The sequence below is a fragment of the Equus przewalskii genome, chromosome 2 (genome assembly GCF_037783145.1).
Source record: "Equus przewalskii isolate Varuska chromosome 2, EquPr2, whole genome shotgun sequence".
Taxonomy (NCBI): Eukaryota; Metazoa; Chordata; class Mammalia; order Perissodactyla; family Equidae; genus Equus; species Equus przewalskii.
Window position 1 is genome coordinate 88,113,328 of NC_091832.1, and position 20,456 is coordinate 88,133,783.

General features: G+C 37.0%; 1 protein-coding gene across 1 annotated transcript in view; it reads left to right on the forward strand.

The window, feature by feature from the left end:
- Window positions 1-586: 586 nt before the first annotated feature.
- GYPA (glycophorin A (MNS blood group)) overlaps window positions 587-20,456 on the forward strand; it is a 37,073-nt gene continuing 17,203 nt past the window's right edge. Inside the window, exons 1-2 of the mRNA XM_008541550.2 lie at window positions 587-865; window positions 4,338-4,385. Coding sequence (XP_008539772.1) covers window positions 829-865; window positions 4,338-4,385 — 85 coding nt within the window. The 5' untranslated portion in view covers window positions 587-828. The remainder of the gene's footprint in view (window positions 866-4,337; window positions 4,386-20,456) is intronic.

Sequence of the window (20,456 nt, forward strand, 5' to 3'; positions counted from 1 at the left end):
TAAGATCTAATTCACATCGTTTTGTTCTGTCTCCCTTTAAAATTGATCTTTCTCAGGTTGCCACGCCCCTCACTTTAACCTGCTTTACAACAAACTTTGTGGTTTGTCTGTTGTTGAGTGTTTGCGTTTATTGTCTTGGCGTTAACTTGCGCTTACCCAGCGAGGCACGTTTCCGAGAGAAATGGTGCACTGGTGCTGCAGCTGTGTGGGCACTCACTGTTCCGTTCAGACTATTTTGAATCAAAGATTTCTTGTGTCTCGTGTATTCTTATGTTGCTGTATGACTTGTCGTGAGTTTGAGAATCTTTTCAAACCTCAGAGCACTCAAATAGTAACTAAATTTCTCAAATACATTTATTTCACGTGTAAGACGTCTCTTTCATCCTGGCGCCTGAGAATCTCCACGTGAAAAATGAGACGGTTCCTAACTCCATTACAGCCCCCACGGCCTGGCTCCTGCCCTGGCCTCAGCCCTTCACGGTCTCGTTCTCGTTTGTCCAATTGGGCGGCTCCTGACTGTTACTACCTTATGATGCCCATTTAATTTATGCAAAGTAAGTTTAACATGTAGCATCCAGTTCCTTGAAGGGAAGATTTTACTTAATACTTTCATGATCTCAGTTAAGCAGACATTCATGTATCTTTATTGACAGGCGTTTAACAACTTTGCATAATTTAAAATGTCACCCGGGCCTATCAACTGATGAGGCCTCAGGAAGGTGGGTCTGAAAGATAACAGCGTGCACACTGGAGCTATAGACGGCCACTTTCACTCCTCCTGAGGGCTTTTCCTGTACTGACTTTTGCTCGCCAGCTCATGATCTCAGGATGTACGAAAAAATAATCATTGTATTACTACTGTCAGGTAAGTGGATTTTTTTTTTCAGCATGATGCTGTTATATTGGATATAAGATTATAGATTAAAACATAAACTACCCCTCTTTAGCACTATCGTATTTAACTGAATAAATAAATGAGTAGAATCTCCGATCCCAGTCTACTGGATGGATTTTATCGGGACTCAGCTGGCAAGGTGGAGGAAAGGGTATAAGGGAACCCAGTAGTTGTGGCTGGATCACCGTTTTCCAGGATGAGAAGTATGCTTCAATTCTAGCTCTAGCTAGACTCAACAGAATTTTATCAAATATTAGAGAAATATCTCTATGTGAATAAATTTGTGGCTTTGTGTTTTAATGAATTTAACTTCTAAATTAAAGAGTCATTAATGAAGGTGATGGTGGATATAGAGTCTTCAGTTTTCAAATAGTTTTCCAAAAAATTATAATTTCCTTCTTCTCTGGCCAGAAAGGTACAAGCCACAAGCACAAACTCTGAAACCATGGGGGAGTGGTTTTCCTCTCCATGGCTCCATTGTTTAGGTGTGATACACGAAAAAGCAAAAACAGCTCTTATTGGCTTCGGTGTTATGTGGTTTGGGGAGAAGTCTAAATAAATCTATTAAAATAAAGAAATAAGGTAGGGGTATTATTAAGTTGTATTAAATTAGCATTATTTCTAGCCTCTTCCTGAGAATATTATGGTTAATGTCTTCTCAAATGCAGTGTTTACATGTTAGAAATACTAGTGCCCAGCACATAAATAAGGAACAGGCATTTCCTTGGAATATATTTAATCCATCAGGCATGCTCTAATTCAAGTTAGAGCAAGTATCAAGGATCTCCTGGACACTCGGCAGGAGACAGGGAAGAGACCCAGCATTTGCTAAGACAGGTTAGGGGATAAAATAGAGTAATGGTTAAAGCACAGGCATGAGAGACAGACAGAACTGAGTTCAGATCTGTTCCCGCATCTGAAAGACTGGGGAACAACTAAGGCAAATTATTTACCTCGCTTTGCCCCAACATTCCCATCTGTAAAATGCAGACATTGTTGGTACCTGCCTTGTGGTAATCACATAAGGACTAAAAGTAATTAATGTCATGTGTGTTACCTCAGTGCCTAGCATATAGTAAAGCACCAAATAAATATTTAGCTATGATAGTTATTACAGACTAGGGAACAAACCTGGGTATGTGATGGCGATTTCTGAGAAGTCATGGAGAAGAGGAAAATTAGGGGAAAACAGAAGCCTAACAAAGCTGCTTGAATTTTTTTTAAGTAGCGAAGTATGAAAACATTCAGCTTGAAGAAAAGAAATGAATGGAGGGTACATGGTGTCATGTTTAAATATATTCAAATATTTGTAGAGCTATGACACAGAAGAAAGAAAAGGTATTCTTTGTGTTGTTCCAGAGGGCAAAGTGGGGCTACTCAATCACTTGAGACATATTACCCATGTTCGGAGGGAGGGGACAAAATATTTGGAAGAATTTTATGTGACTGTGAGCCGCCCAAAATTTGGAAAGGATTCCTAGAAAAGAAATAAATTCTTCATGTCTACAACTTTTCAAGCAGATAGTGGATTAAGGCCTTAAATGACACTTCATAAGGAGGCCGTTGAGCCTGATGACTCTGAAGGCTCCTTTGGCCTTCAGTGCCAATGCTATTGTCATCTTCACATCGTCTGAAGCCTTCCAGAAAAACTCCCTTGATGTGACTACTTTACAAACTAATAGAAAGACGCGGGAACAAGCCTTTCCCCCTCCACTCATTAGTTGAAGAGAAGAACCTGCAAAGTGTGAGGCAGGTTAAACATCTTTAGCTACAGAAAAATATACGATTGTTTTGCTTTCTCCAGTCGTCTTAGGGACAAAGCCAAGATTTCTAATTCTAAAATATATCAGATGTCATCTGCCAAAAGGAGAGTTAGTTTTCTGAAAATAATTTGATTCCCAGTCCCTGAATTCATTCACTCATTTGTTCATTCAGTAAAGTACGCGTCAGTGCTGATCCCTGAGGTCACAGCTGTGAGACAAATGAGCTCCCTCCCTCTGGGGATGCATTCAGGGGGTGTGGGGGTGGGCAGTGGGAGGGAACACAGCCATTGAACAGAACAAGCACATTATTAACATAAGGGCAAACAGTGAGAAATTAAACAAAGAAAATTAAGCCAGGGAAGGTGATAAACACAATGCAGAAAGCTGCTTTAGAAAAGAGTAGCAGGAAATTTTTCTCTAGTGAGAGTGGAGCAAGAAGCCAACCTTGCAAAGTCTGAGGGAAGGGTGCTGAAGGTGGGGGAAGAGCAAGGGCAAACGTCCGGAGACAGGAGGAAACTCAGTGTGTTCAAGGAAGCCAAAGATTTATTTGGGAACCAGATTCTAATGCTAAGACGAAGAAACAGTTTGAGAAAACAGTGTTATATCACTTCAACAAGGAAATCATGTCATAAACCAGGACCCTCTAAAAGTTTTCTGATTTCACTTAAAAATGTATGCAAAATTTGCATTCTAGGTCATAGTATACTGATTTAATTGGAAAATCCAAGGGACAGGTTTCATGATGGCTGTTTTATTCCTCAGTATATCCCCGGAATCTAGCGCAGCTCTTGATATCCATTAGGATATTGGTTGAATCAGCAAGGAAGGAAGTAAAGGAAGGGAGGGAGGGCAGAGTGGGAGGAGAAAATATTTGTTTTTGTTTGGTTAAGCAAAATGAGAGCTCTGAGTAAATAGACCATGATTACCCCATGCATCTTACTACCTACGTCTGCAGGTCCACCAGTTTGAAAAGCACATGATTAGAGTGACTAAGTAAAGAAACAAGGCACCTCTTTTTTCTTCAGTGATCCAAGAAGAGAGGCTTTCTGTCCATTTAATTGTTCCAGGGAAGAGTTCTGAACTGGGTTTCAGGGACCACAAGACTATGGATTTCTTCAAAATAAAGCCTGTGTCTTCATTTATGCATCCCAAACATTGCTAGGCACATGGTAGGCACTCAATAAATAATAGTTGCAGAAATGATAAATGACCAGAATTTGACTGCAGACTAGTTTAGCTATGGAAAATCAGTTAACCCCCACGGGCCTTGGTGTCCCCATGCCTGCTGAGTAAAGCAGAGCCTAGCTGGCATGTAAAGTCCCCTCCATCTCTAAATTTCAATGAATCGTCAGAGGTCAGCCTCGGGTGAGCTGTAGGCTAGTTCCCAAACCTGTAAATCTCCTTAGCTTGGTATGAAACTGGGTTTTTAGGAAGAAATGGACAGTCCACTATGAATGCCTGGAGAAGAATTCCTAAGACGGGGAAAAAGGGACAGTATCTCAAAATTGACTTACACTGACTTAAATTGGGAAATTGAATTTAATATTCTTGTGATGAATTTCTTTTTACTATGTTTCTATGTTTCTATGTTTACTATGTTTTCTGGAGAGTTATTGAAAATATCTATGAACCTATTTGGGAAACGCATTTTAAGTAATTTCCGCAACTTGTCTTTATAGGTTTTATTTCTGCACAGACTATTGCAACTGGGTCACCACCAATAGCAGGTGGGTAATAGATTTCCAGCCGTTAATATCATATCTATGTATTTAATAAGTGCCTATCTGTGTGGTTTTCTGTGATAACGAACTAAATTAAAACTAAAGCAAAAATATTGAAGAGAAACATCCCAGGGTTATCTCTAGCTGTTGGGATTGTGGGTATCTTTTTTTCTGTTTTTTAAGATTTTCTAAGTTTTCTGCAAAGAGAATCATAAAATGTAATTAGAAAAAGTTTAAAAAATTTTAAAAAGTAAACAAAACACAATGTCTTCTTTCTCAGAGATCTCTAACATTAAGCAATGCTGACAAACATTAAGAGAGGAAAACCAAGACACCAGCTTATTCATTTTATTGTGGGTAGTACTACTCAAATAAACTTGGTTATCATGTATCCTGAAACTGATTTCAGGGATCTGGTAGAGAAAAGACCAAGAATTGACAGTGAATGTATGAGATAACTCATCATTAATAATTTTCCCGTTTTCTGTTTTTTATAGCTCTTGTTTCTGTTATAGTACAGTAACACCTTCCCAAGCCCCCAGCTGCCACGCTGCAATAGCTAAGAGTGTCAGAGACGTAGTAGCATACGTAGGATACATGATCCACTGAGAGGCTCTGTCACATCATGGGGGTCAGACAGTGTCCTGACTCTTCCCTGTCTCGGAAAAGTAAATGGCTTCAAAAAGACTGGAAGCCCCAAATCATAAAACATTGTACATTCTTCTCTCTGTCCTTAAGCACCACACCAACTCCCAACGCAAAGGTGCAGGAGGAACGTCTGACCTCATCCAGAGCCTCGTCTCCCTTGATATTTTAGATCAGACTCAACTTCAGCAATTTGCTTTGAAGGTCCAGAGCAAAAGAGCTGGTTTCCCGCCGAGGTGTGCATCACCTACAGAGGTGTTAAATTTAAGCAATTAACTAGGTAGAACAAGAAAAAGAAACTCACTGGACTCAGGGCAGAGAAGTTGAGATCCCTGGCAGTAAATGGGGAAAGAATCCAGTTAAAGATATTCTGCTAAGCTATGTTTCTTCTAATCAAACTTGAAAATGAGATCTCTTTATGAGTAACATTAGGCTTTTGTAGTATTAGCCTCCTGTGACTTTTTCACTTGTTAGTGTTCCTTAACAGTTTCCCACAGGTAGCAATTATAGATCTTCCTCTTTTACCTGTGTACCACCTGTGACCTTAGGTCCTGTGAATCCAATGATGACAAAAATTTATCCAGTGGTAGAGAAAATGAGTTCTCTACTTTGCGAAAACCACGTGTAAAGAGAGGAGAAGGTTTAACTTCTGTTGTTTTTGCTTTAATAGGGTCATGGCAGATATTTAAGTTTTTACATATTCATTAAAGTAAAAGGAGCATTGTAAGATATTAATAGGGCTAAGCAAACACTTTCTATGTAGCAGGTACCATGTTAAGCCATTTACATGGATTATTTCATCTTATCCTTATAACAACTCTGTGGAGTAGGTATTATCCCCATTACACAGATGAAAAAACAGAGGTTCAAAAAGTTTTAGAATCTTGCCAAAGGTCATATAGTCAGTGAACAGTGAAGCTGGATGCAAGTCCAGGAGGTTAGACTTGAAGAGCCCTCATCCTTAATCGACATGTTCTGCTTCTTTCCTCCAGAGAGGATAACAGTCCCTTCTTAATCTGCTATCTAGTAATAAGTTGGCATTGTGGTGCAAATCTTTCAGATACTTTTTTCTAGGTATCTTTATAAATATATACTTTCAAAATTACTCTATGCAGTGTTCTGAAGTTGCCTTTTCTTCACTTAAAAGGCATTTTTTCAATATTAGCAAATACACTTGTAAAACATTTTAATGGCTTGACAATATTACGTCTGATGCATAAACGTGGTTTACTTAACCTGTGTCAGCTTTTGAATATTTAGATTGTTTCTACTTGACAGTCTTTTAAACCATGCTGTGATGGACATCCTTGTAGATTCATCTTTCCGTGCCAGAGTGTGCACATAGCAAAGATTTTGATGGATATTGCCAAATTTGTTTTCCCAAAAGCTATACCAATATATATGCTCATCAGTAAATTTTGAGAGTATCTGCCTCAGTAACCTCTTACCAAACTGTGTGCCAGACGTCTTTTTATCTTTGCCAATAGGATAAGTGAATGATATGGTGTATTTATGCTTTGAGTTTTATTTCCTTGATTACTGATAAAAGTAAAACCATTTCACTACGTTATTTTTTAACAACTTTACTAAGATGTAATTTGCATGCAATGGAATTTACTCATTGTCGGTGAAGGATTCGAGGCTGGGATTAGGATGAGGAGAGTGAGGACCTCACCCCGGGCCCAAAATTTAAGGGTGCCCCAAAACCTTAGCCATGGAGATAAATATTTTAATGCAATATTTTAAAAACTCAAAATTAATTCAAAAGATTGACTGTGATTAAAATATTAAAATTTTAAATACAGTCGGGATCCCTCAGAGTCAGGATTAGGGTGAGATGAGTGCGGTAAGGCAAGCCAGTGCTGAGTCAGATCCTGGCTTCTGTCAACAGTCACGGGAAAGGAAACTCATCAGAATCCACTCAGCAACTGAGCTGAGGTGCAACTAGGGTTGTCTTTTTTTTTTTTTTATTAAGATTATGATAGATTACAACCTTGTGAGATTTCAGTTGTACATTGTTGTTAGTAATGTTGTGGGTACACCACTTCAGCCTTTGTGCCCTCCCCCCACCCCCTCTTTTCCCTGGTAACCACCGATCGGTTCTCCATGTCTATATGTTAACTTCCACCTATAAGTGGGGTCATATAGAGTTCATCTTTCTCTGTCTGGCTTATTTCGCTTAACATAATATGGGGTTGTCTTTTTAAAGGCTTGTCCTTGTTTCTGTTCACCTCTACTCCTAGGTACTAGTAGCCTTTTGGAGGATGGCTCCTCCTCCTCGGTGGACCCAGAACCCCATTTGTCATTCCTCTAGTTCTGTGAGACTGTCAAAATCTCTGACAAGCTTTGCAGGCTCTCAGGCCCCACTTGCAAAAGACAAATGTCTCCAGAGGAAAGCTGGTGGCTAATGTCAAGCTCACCTCTCTGCACTTCTCCTCCCCACCTCGGGCACCTGCTGTCCTGGTAGCCTCTGACACCCTCCCTAGATGCTTTAAATTTGCTCAGCATTTCTACTTGTTATGAACAGGAGGCTGGATCTGCAACAAGCCAATCTGCCCTGACTTGAAGCCAGAAATCTTTATTTCTCCAAATGAGTTTCCGAATCATTTGGGAAAGTAATCCCTTACGCAACATCAAACTATTCCCACTGTTATTTGGTTAGAATAGAATTAAAGGAATAGATGAGCTCATAGAAAATAAAACATTATATAATAGTAATCTTTGAATAGATCATGTTTTCCCATTGTCGTATCATTTTTTATGTGCTCTGAAGAGTTTGAGAAAAATCCTGAAAAAAGTTTCTGAAGTAAACTTCAGATAAATTTTATATATTTTTCTTTTTTAAGAAGTATTTTACATATTTTGTCATTGTTTCAATTAAAACATGTTTCATTATATTTTCAAACTGTTTATTGATGGCCTAAGATGAATCTATTGCTTTGTGTATATTCATTTTGTAAGTGACATCATTAGCCTTTATTTGTTATAATAGATGATCCTTTTTGGTTTCAAAATTAGGCAATCATATTCCCTATAAAAATGATAATTTTGTTTCTTACTTGAAATAAATATTTATAGCCACTTCTTTTCTTCTCATGTTGCATATGTTAGAACTTCTAAAACAATGTTATATAATGGTCTTGATAGTAGTCATCCTGGTCTCGAGTCTGTCTATAATATGAATGTCACATCATTAGTTATGATGTCTGTTGCTTTCAGTAAATAATTCTCATCACGTTGAGAAATTTCTCTCTAGCTAAGCTAAGAAATTTAATCAAGAAAAGATGTTGAATTCTATAAAATACCTTTTCTGCACCATAGTTGAAACGTTGAATGCTGACTTTTATAGCTTAATGTATAATAATAAATTTCCTGACAATTATCATGAGAGAGAAAATATCTGTTATACCAACTATAACAGAAATATTTTTTAAACTTTTGTTTTCTTTTCTTTAGAAATGGCTGTTAATCTTATTAGTTTCTGTTGATTTCTCTGTATTTTTATTCTTTAATGTTGAAGTGATGATTGTATCAATGGATATCATAATATTGCACTGCTTCCCATCCTAGTACAAATTACTCAGCTATTGTAGCATATTCTTTTAATATTGTTCTGCATTTAATATTTGTTTTAGGATCTTTTTATCTATATTTTTGTATATAAAATATTTCTGCATTTATTTATGCACACAACTGTGCGTTTGCTATCAAAAAGCTAAATGAATTTTTGCCCATTTTATTCAAAAATAATTTATTAATCACTACTATGGGCCAGTTTTCAGCATGGGAGATATTTAGAAGAAATAGCCATCTCTTCCAACTATAGTAGAAGGGTTTTCTGTTTTACAAAAATAGGTAAAAAATATCTTTTCTTCATATATACATGAACATGATAAATTATATTATCTTATTTCTTTTCTCCAAATTTTCATTTCAAACACGTGGAAAATAATCAAAGAAGACTAAAATTAGTATTCATATATTATCTTCCATGATTCAATAATTGTGGATAATTGGCCACATTTGCTCTATCTTTCTATAAGTGCATAAATATATATATCCTTTTGTTGTATTTGAAAGTAAGTTATAAACATCGTAACACTTTACCCCTAAACATTTTAACATACATCTCCTAAGTAAAAAGACATTCTCCTAAATAGCCACAATTATTTTAACATCTAATAATATTACTAATAATCTCATAATCTTACTTTGGTTCATGTTCACATTTCTCCAATTGGTTCATAAATGTCCTTTATAGCTGCTTTTGTTTTAAAATCAAAATTTAATCTACATTCGTGCAGTGAATTCGTTGTTACATGTATTTTAGTCAAGAACAATTATCCAACTTTTTTTTAATGACATTGGGTTTTTGAAGTTTCCAAAAGAGTTGTCTAATACAACGCCCCACGTTTTGATTTGCCTGATTATTTCCTCATTGTGTTTATTTCTTAAAGGAAATTTTTGGCAATGTTCTTTTTTTAATGACTATTGCTCAGGCTTTAAACCTCTTCAGTAGATGTTTAATCATATACGTTTTTCAAAGACCCTTTTAATTTTAATTAAAACTCTCCAATTTAAAATATTATCTGTGAATTTTATATATGTTTTCTCATTCTTAATAATTTCGTATTTGTGTTTTATCTCCTCTCCTTGTCTTGATCAAAATTTGCGATGGTTTGTTTATTTTATTGATTCTTCAAAAACTCTTTTGACATATTTAGCAATTTCAGTATTTTACATTTAGTCATTTTGGTTCTTATCTTTACTGACTTCATCCTTAATTTCTATAAGGTTTATTTTGCTATTTCTTCGCTCATTTCATTTATTATCATTTTTTGTTTAGTAATAAATCAATTGAGGCTGAGAGTTTTGTAGGTTTACTTTTGGCCATCATTACCAAAGTTTAATAAGAAGCTTTCTTGTTGTTAATTTCAAAATAGTCAATAATAACTACATTAATATCCTATTTAATTTAGGAATTATTTTAGAAGTATTTGTGTATACGTATGTGTGTTTTAACTCCCAAGTTATTGCAATTGGATTCTTTCTTAAATTTCACTTTTTCTTCACTTTTTTCCCACATAAATTTCTCTTTTTATTGTATTGTGGTCAGATATTATGTATATAATTTCTACTTTGGGACTTTTATTACGAATTTCTTTGTAACCCAAATTACTATAAGTAAGCACTAGAAAAGAAGATGCCATCTTTGTTTGTAGTGTGTCAAGTTTTATAGATAGCTATTTAATCATCTTTGGTACATCCATCTCTAGATTTACGTAGTGTTGGTTAGGTTCTATATAGAGTTAGGTTCTGAAGAATACTAGCCAGCACTGATAGAGCACTAACTTTGTGCCAAGCACTGCTCTAAGTGATGTACATATGTTTAACTGTTTTTTTATTCTGGTGAAATACATGTAACAAAATTCACCATTTTATTAGGTGTGCAACTCGGTGGCATTTAGTACATTCACACTGTTGTACACCCATAGCCACTATCTAGTTCCAGAATATTTTCATAAATCTAAGAGGAAATCCCAGATGCATTAAGCAGTCACTTCTATTCTCCCTTCCCACCAGCCCTTGGCAACCACTAATTTGCTTTCAGTCCCTATCAATTTATCTATTCTGAATATTTCGTATAAATGTAATCATACAATATGTGGCCTTTTGTGTAGAATGATGTTTTCAAGGCTCATCCACGTTGTAGCATGTATCAGTACTTCACTGCTTTTTATGGATGAATAATATCCCATGGCACGGATATATCACATTTTATTTACCCATTCATCAGTTGATGGACACTTGGGTCATTCCACATTTTGGCTTTTGTAAATAGTGGTGTTAGATTCTTGTGCAAGATTTTTTGAACACCTATTTTCAGTTCTCTTTGGGGTATATCTAAGAGTAGAAATCCTGACATACGGTATTTTATGCTTAACTTATTGAGGAGCTGCCAAGCTGTTTTCAACAGGCACTGCACCATTTTACATTCCCTCCAGAAGCGTATAAGTATTCAATTTCTCACATCTCTACCAACACTTCTTATTTTCCATTATTACTATTATTATTATTATTATAACTGTCATTCTAGTGGGTGTGAAGTGGTATTTCATTATGGTTTTAATTTGCATTTCCCTAGTGACTAATGATGTTGAACACCTTTTCATGTGGTTGTTAGCCATTTGCATTATCTAGAGAAAAGTCTACTAAAATCCTTTGTCCATTTTTAAATTGTGTTTTTTGTCTTTTTGTTACAATGTTAAAGTTCTTTATATATTCTGGATACTAGACTCCTATCAAAGATATTATTTGCAAATATTTTCTCCCATTCTTTTTATTCTCTTGGTAGTGTCCTTTGATGCACAAAGTTTTTAATTTTGATGAAGTCCAATTTATTTTTTTTTGTTGCATGTGCCTTTGGTGTCATATTTTAAAAAAGAAAACCACTGCAAATCCAAAGTCATGAAAATTTACCCCCACGTTTTCCTCTAAGAGTTTTATAGTTTTATCTGTTATATTTAGGTCTTTGATCCATTTTCTGAGTTAACTTTTTTTAGATGGTGTGAGATAAGGGTCAAACTTCATCCTTTGCATTGGGGTACTAGTTATCCCAGCACAATTTGTTGAAGGGACTATTTTTTCGCCCTGTAATGCTCTTGACACCCTTGGTGATAATCAATTGCACATAAATACATGAGTTTATTTTTAGACTCTCAATTCTATTCCATGGATCCTTAGAGCAGCGCCACGCTGATTACTCTTGCTTTGTAGTAAGTTTGAAATTGTGAAGTAGAAGTCCTCTTTGTTCTTTTTCAAGAATATTTTGGCTATTTGGGGTCCCTAGCAATTCCATATGAATTTTAAGATCAATTTTTCTATTTTTATTTTATTATTTGTGCAAAATTTTACATATATTTTAATTCATTGAACCTAGTCAATGATTCTATAAGGTAGAAACAATTATTATCTCTATTTTACAAATGATGAAACAAAAGTACAGAGAGATTAAGTAAGCTGCCCAAGTTCTCAGCTAGTACTTAGTGAAATTAGTTTGAACCCAGGCAGTCTGGGTCTAGAATGCGTACTTAATCATTACGTTATTTTGCCTTGTTTGTCATACACAGTGATGTTCCAGGCTTGACTCCTCCTTACTCTTGCAACACTGTCACTCAGCGTTCTGCTTGTGCTTTCACTAGAATGAAGCCTGTACTGAGGCTGGTGGTCTGTCTGCTCCTTCTGGTGTGCTAATGAACCCTAATCGTGTGACTATGAGGTTAGCCTTTTGTTCCTTTTATGTGGACTAGAAAAGCTTTTAATCTAGGCGTCTCCCTTTAACATTGCCACTTATTTCTCAGTCATGATTATATTTAAAAATCAAAATGAAAGAAAATAAACCCAAAGGACAAAACGAGAATGTAGTACATCTTTTGGAGCAGGTAGGAAGATGGATCATGGCAGTGAAATTGCATCTTGCTAGGAGAAACATCACAAAAGTTTGTCTCTTGGTAACCTCCTTAAACTATTCTGTCAGGTACAGATCTCAAAAACATCTTGTCAGGCATTTCAGCAATGTCACCTCAGAATGTGGATGGGAATGTGGGAACACATGACAAAGTTGATCCATATTGATTTATTACCCAAAAGAATCCCTCACTGTGATTGCAAGACAAGATATTTTTCAGATCCTCTCAGTGTTTATGTTTTGCTTTCTTGATCTACCACAGTTGGAGAAAACTGTTAAATTTCTCACTGTTGTTGTAATTCTGCCAATTTCTTCTTCTTCTCTTTTTTTTTGGTGAGAAAGATTGGCCCTGAGCTAACATCTGTGCCAATCTCCCTCTATTTTGTATATAGGATGCTGCCACAGCATGGCTTGATGAGCAGTGTGTAGGTCTGTGCCCAGGATCTGAACCTGCAAACCCTGGAGCACCAAACCAGAGTGCACAAACTTAACCACTATGCCACCAGGCCAGCCCCAGCCAATTTCTTCTTTTGCTTTATATTTCTTGATGGTATGTTATTCGGATATAATGGTCCGTATTTACTTAAGAATCATTGTCTAACATATCCTTTAACAGTATAAATTAATCCTCTATGTCCTTTTGAATGTCTTTGGCTTTAATTCTACTTTGTCTAATATTAAAATTGTGATTCCTGTTTTTATTTATCTTTATTTGCCTAATATACCTCTGCACTTTTTTTGCACATTTTGTCTTCTTTTGTTTTACTTGAGTTTCTTATAATCTAGTATATTGTTGGAGGTGTTTTTTTTTTCCTATTTTACTCAATTTAAAGTTCTTTGTCTTTTAATACAAAAATGTAATCCATATGCATTTATGGATTCACAACTGACATTTAGTATCTTTTTTGTTTTCTTTATCCCATACTCTCTTTTTAAATGATTTCTTATTTCTAATCTTTTTATATATATGCTATGCTTTATTTGCCCCTATCCTCTTATGCGGTTTGAAGGTATATAGCCGACTTGTAGTTATCCCATCAGCTAACTATGTTTTAAAAGCATTTTCTCTCAGAAATCCCAACTCATTTTAATGGCTCAGCACACGTAGAAACTTTAACTGTCGTTATGGATCCTGTACGACCTGGATAAGGTTGTTCTAGGCTGAAGCCAACTCACCAATAGCTCGTGGGGCCTTGAATGGATTTTAGTTGTGCCATGGGCAAGAGTCCCTCTGCCCCTCTCAGATAGGCCATAGCCAGGTGTACCAACCTCGTGACATATTCAGGTATGATTCAGATATAGTGAATGTACCCTGCAACTCATTGCACACAGAGATGTACACATAAACACACACACATGAAACAAAATTCCACCAAATAATAACTGTCCTTACTATGTGGGGTGCACTCTGATGTACTTTCTTCTATTTCATACAATTTAATTTTTTAATGTCAGTGGCAACCCACTGAACTGATTTCATGGCCCATTAGTGCAGAAATTCACTATCTTGACCACATGTTGGAATCATCTGAGGGACTCTAAAAACTACTGGTGATCCAGTTCCACATCCAGGGATTCTAATTACTCCTGCAGAGGCCAGCAAACTGTAACCTGCAGGCCCGATCCAGGCCACTACCTGGTTTTGCACAGTTTGCAAGTTAAAGATGGTTTTCACAGTTTTAAGTGCTTAAAAAAAATCAAAAGAAGAATAATATTTTGTGGCATGTGAATATTAGATGAAATTAAAACTTTAGTGTCCATAAATAATTATTGGAACACAGCCGCACTCATTCACTTATGCTTTGGTTTAGATATTGTCTGTGGCTGCTTTTACACTGTAAAGGCAGAGTTAAAGAGTTGTAGCAGAGACCGACCGTCGTCCACAAAGCCTAAGATATTTATTCTTTATCCTTTTACAGAAAAAGTTTACCAACCCTTGCACTAAGGGATCCCAACCTGCAATTTGAAAACTCAGTTTTAGACTGAGGATTTCTAAGCTAAGTTCCCGTGGAGCTCCTTGAAGCTGCTCCAGGAGGCTGTGGACACAGGGTGTGAGGCCCCAGGCTGTACCCCAGTTTCCACCAGAGCCATCCACTCTGTCCATTAAGCTTACCTTTGGAAAGTGCAAAGAGTAAAACCAAATGCTGCGGAGAGGAGATTTTCTAGGACAAAACCACAAGAAATGTCACACTTAATATGGCAACTTGTGAATGTTATTATTTCTCAAGCAAATCAGAGTAATATCAAATCGTTGTCTGAAGCTGTTAAAGTTTTACATAATAGTGATGTGAGAACCTTAGAAAATGTAAGGATAGACCTCAAAAACCATGAAAACAAAGTTTCCATATGTTAACTAGTATGGAGTAGTGGTTCCTAATGCTGGCAACACGTTAGAATCCAGTGCCTGGGGACCACAGATCATTCCAACATGCAGTCAAGAGTGACAACTACTGATCCAGTTTCCTCTGTTGCTATTCGTCACTGTTCAACCAGTCACAGGAAGAATCAGTGGTATGAGAACTTTGGGATAAAGTTTTCATTTTAAATGAGAATTTTTCTCATCCAGCCTGATTTCCTTAAGCCCAAACCTAAGATGTGTAGAGAGTTCAGCTACAGAAATGTCAATACCTTAAAATAAAGCTGGCACACCCAAAGTATGTAAAATCCTCTTTCATTCTGAGGATTTTTGGTAGGCAGGGGCAACTGGACTGGAAGATGCTTGGCTGGAAAAAGTAAGATTTCAGTTAACAAAGTGATACTAACCGGAAACATCTGTCCTTCCATGGTGTGGATATAACAGCACAGGTCACCCCACAACTCTGTGTTAGAGGTACAGCCCTTCACCTCGGGTTAGGCACAAGGTAAATTATTATTTTTGTATCTTTTCAATCAGTCCTCATTTGCTGTAAGTGAAGGCTTGCTTGAAAGTTAGTTGTACTATAATTTGGTGAGAATTCAATCTTCTATTAATGAAATTTATTTGCTCTTCATTCATTTTATTCTGTATATATCATGATAGAACTTGGCAGATAGTTCTGCAGTGAAATAGATTTGAATTCAAAATCCAGATCTGCCACTTAACAGCTGCATGATCTTATGCAAATTAGGCAATGTTTCCGACCTTTGTTTTCCTCCTGTAAATAATAATTAATATATAATAATATGCTCTCAGAGAATTGTTTTGAAGATGGTAAGAGAGGATGCCTGGAATGTGGTAAATACACAATAAGTGTTAAATATGTATATTATTATCTCAGACATATAAATTTCCATGATTTTGAAAGGTGAAGTACCTTAGAAGACGTCTTTTCTGTTAATCTCATTTTAGAGGCGAGAAACTGAGGCCCAGTGACTTATTCACTTCTGCAACCAGATAGTAGCAAAGCCAGGACTAGAACGCTGACCTCCTTTCTCACTGGGACAGTGGACAGAAATATCCCTTGCTTTCCATCTGTCTTAGCTGAAGGGTGTACAATGGCTGGAATTATGGACTGAGTCTTCTCTCTACCCCTGCTGTCTCAGTAATGGTTTGGGACAGTGAGGATGACCAGAAGCTGGGCGGTACAGAGCCAGGCTATGAAGTTCAGAGTTCCCTGAGGGGAGCTGCTCTCCTCTTAGGCCATGGCAGCTTCAAGGTAGACTCGATGAAGAGCTATTCTCTGCCAAGTTAAGGAAGGCAGAAGTGTGACCAACTGGCTGCTTGGGAACTCCCAAAACATGCCACTCTGAAGGGAAGCAGAAACTGGGTCATTTCACTTGAGACCCGGCCCACTAATCAGACCAGTTACCAGGCTATGTCCTTCTTTAAGAAGTACTGACCCACAAGTTCAAACAAAATATTAAGGGCTATTCAAGACACTAGGATCAAATGCTATCACACCAACAACTTTATCCTTTAGGAAGTTCCATTTTTCTAAATTGTAATTGCCTATTTTGGCTTACTAAAACCCTTCCCCAAAAAACAAACGTGAACAACAACAGACAAGATGGACACCTAACTATATTATTACAACTTGACTCAGACTGAATTTCTCAGTCCTCTAATTCAAGAGCAAGACTGAATATTTCTCTTAAAATATTGCTTCATGGCACTAGCCTTCTCTCAACATCTTTTGGAACAGGCAAGATCCCCATTTACACATTCACTCTGTATAAAATAACAAGGTCTGGCTGAAAAGGCATAGAGTTGGAAATCAGAGGATGTGAGTTTTTGTCCCAGTTTTACAAAAAATTAGCTGTGCAGAACTTCCAAAAATAAATTTATCGATCAGTTTTCCTGGTCATCACAATACCAAAAACTGACAGCACTTAGAAAATTTAATTTTTGACTTGAAAACTTTTGAAGGCATTTCATAGGCAGGGTGTATCCTTGTAAGAGTTTGCTTTTGCAAGATAAGACTTCTATCAGCTGTGAGGCAGGAGGGCTTCAAAAGCAAAACCAGCAGCTGCATGAGCTGACCTTATCACGTCATGACAGAAGCTCAGCTACTGGAAGTGTTGGCATAAAGCAAAACTGCAGGGTATTTGTCCAATGTTGCATTTTACTATTATTCTTTCTAATAACAGTTGATGTTAGAAATGTCAACAGTTTGGGAAAGCCATGTGGTTTAGTGCATAGAGCATAGAGCAGATGCTAGGCTCTATTCCCAATTGTTGCCTAAGGAGTTCTGGGCACAGAAGTCACCCCATGTCCTTGGTACAATGGAAACAGTGGCAGGAGCCCTCTCATGCTTCCTCCCCCGACACAGAGGCATCTCAGGCTGGGAGAGTTTTCACAAGCAACTGTGAGGTCAGAGTAGTGATGAGACAAAGTGATAAGAGACAAGAAGATAAGAGAAAAAAGAGGTGAATGTTTGGAACAATTCAAATGTTATGCAAATGTAAGCTGTGAGATGATATGATCATGCAAACTTGGAATATTTAATATTCTGGGTGGCATATTAATTAATTCATTGTACCCTTCCTAAACCTAAAATAATACGTTTTGGTTCAGGTCACAAATATGTACTTTGTACAAGTATTATAGCAAATGCCATTTCAGTGTTTGGGGATTGAAAAAGAAACTAAACTCGGAGTTAGAGGCCTTGCTGTACCTACCCTTCTGTTTTATTTTGCACTAATTTGCCTCTTGGACATTAAACTTTTGTCAGTCTGAGAGCTTTGCCAACCTTTGCCTGCTGGCTGCCCCCTAGCCTCCACGTGAATGCACACTGTACTCTTCTTTCTCTATATTTCAGCCCATGCCGTTTCGGTTTCCCTTCTCCACATCTTCACCTAAAACCCTACTCGTGCTTCGAGGTTCAGCCAGTGAGACATTGCAAGTAGGCGTGGGGTAGAGACTTCAGAGTAAGTTTTTCAGAGCCTAGTGCAGCTAAGGAAATGTGCAGTGTTGGCCCAAGACCCATCCATTCCTGGGTAGCCAGGTGCTGGACCCATCTTCCATAGTACCTCAAGGTAAATATGCATCACTTGGAAAGAGAGGTGGAATTTCAGGTATAGTCTGGATGTGTTCCTGCCAGAAGTGAAAGGATTAAGAAAATGACCCTCATGTCAATATTGCTAGAGCAGAAAACAGTTTCTTTTAGTGGCTATAGCAAGAGGACACTGAGGGTAAAGAGATAGAATGTAAGCAGTACAATGAATTGGTGTGAAAAAGTCATCAAAATGAAGACTACATAATTATTATTAAAATTCTAGCCCTTAGGATGCCTGGGAATCCCAAGGAATTTAGTTGTCTTTTTTTGTTTACAACACACCTCAGTGTTCAACAGCTAATATGCTAAAATATCAAACAAATCTTTTTATTTTTCTCAGGTTTCTAGAATTTATTCATTTTATAACTGAGAGTTTGTACCCTTTGACCAACGTCTCCCCTTTTCCCCGCCCCCTCAGCCTCTGGTAACCGCCATTCTATTCTCTGCTACTATGAATTAGACAAACGAAATCTTGCTGACAAGATCTCAACCAGGCGGTGAGATCTGGGAGGTGGGAATAATATTGGAAGTCAGTGGAATAGGTCTCAGTTCTGTTCCTTACCAGCTCCGTTAATTCTGAGCCAATTATTTAATTTTTATATCAAGTTTCTTATCTGTAAAGTAGGAAAGTTGGATTAGATGTTCCGAGTGACCTTGTAATGTAAAATGTAAAAGTAATTCTTAATTAAACAGGACAGTATTTAAGTTGATCTTTAATATGTGAGCAACGCAAACAGACGTGGAAAGCTAGCCCTACCCATCGTGCGCGCACGCGCACACATACAGACACAAAGCAGGAGAGAGACCCTTCTTATAATCCAGTCTCCAGGAGATTTAGACAAACCGTGTCTGTTGTTTAATGGCTACAGATTTGCTTGGATGTTATCTATCTAGTTGACTCAACTGAAGATTCTATTGTAAAAAGCTCTGTTTAAAATTCACTTACTCACAGAAATTTTGCAACTCAGCATTTCTGAATATGTCCACAGATGTCTATTAGCTGATTAGGGCGTGAGGAACCTGGGAGAGCCTGATAAACATGAGGGCTGTTGCTGTCAAATGTAGGATTAGAACATTCTTGGTGGTTGTTGCAAGTACGTATTGTGGCATTTGTTTTCCTTACCTTGAATTTTGAAAGTAGCTTAAGCATCTGAGGATGTATGAAAAGATAGTTTTTTTTTTGTTTGCTTCTCCTAAATGACATTTTTCAACCAGGACCTAGTTTATTTAATTTGACGCAATTGATAAAATTCTTTGAATTATTCCATGTGAATCTATCTTGGAATAACCAACAAGTTCTTTAAAATTTAATTAAATATTAGAAGATACAAAAATATATCTGTGTGATAAAAGCTGTTGTTCTTTCAAGCTGGTACTGTGAACTATGGATCAATAACAAGTCTTCAAGCGCTCCTCATACCACTAAGCAAGCATGAGGATTAATTCCTATTGAAATACTTATAAGGTTGTCTGGGTTTTTTTCGGAAAATGGAAGAAAAGCTATGACAAAGGTCATTTTATAGATCAGCTACAGATATTAGGTTGTTAAAGAAATATTTAAAAATATATTTTATCAAGTTGTTCTTGGGGCATTTATGTATTCAGTTACTTACCGTGTTGATGGTTTTAGGTGACTGCAACAGAAAATTGTATCAAAGCAACAAATCTGGAGAATTAAAGCAGGTATTTCTAAGAACATAAGTGGCAAGTTTCAGACTCAAGTCAATTTGGCCACCAATCTGTTTTTGTAAGGGCATAAATGGGACATGACATTCACATTCACAGACGGGACTTGGATAAAGAGTATGCAATTTTTGGAAATTATCTCAAAGACTTTGTTCCTCTAAACAATGTGTTGCCTTCAATGTTAGATATTCCTGAATTTTAACTATAGTTTAGAGCCTTGCTTAGAAGCAAGGATGGAAGACGTGTAGCTCTGAGCTGGAAAGAGGCACTACAACCAACTTCAGACAAGTGTTAAGGCCAATGTCAGCATGTGACCTGCTCTGTAAACTTGGGTAGTTTTTATCTCCTGGGTCTTCACCCTCTCCTTTCAGAATAAATTTCCACTAAATGCTCCTTTTCTTTGAGGAGTAGCTGTTGGAAAAGAAAGAAGTCTACTTATTTGCTAGAGAGTTAAAATTGTCTTGATAAAGTTCAAAACTTTTTAATGAGTGTTCTCTCCCTAAACGTTTTCTCATTTTAATACAAAAAAAAGGTACTTTGCTTATACATTTAAAACACTTTTTTCTCCTTCTTTGACTTTGTTTAAAATTAAAAGATTAAAGTGCCAGTTTGAAGAGATGTTAGATCCTACTGTAGGGTCTTTGCCATATTCTCTTTACAACTTGCTATAATTTTTTGCCCCTTTAAGCTCTTAGATTACAGACCTCCTCCATGAAACGCAATGCCGAAAAGTGATAAGAACCCTCTGCAAGGAGGAGTGGCTTGTTTGTAAAGGGACTGCTTATCTTGGCCACTCATGATCAC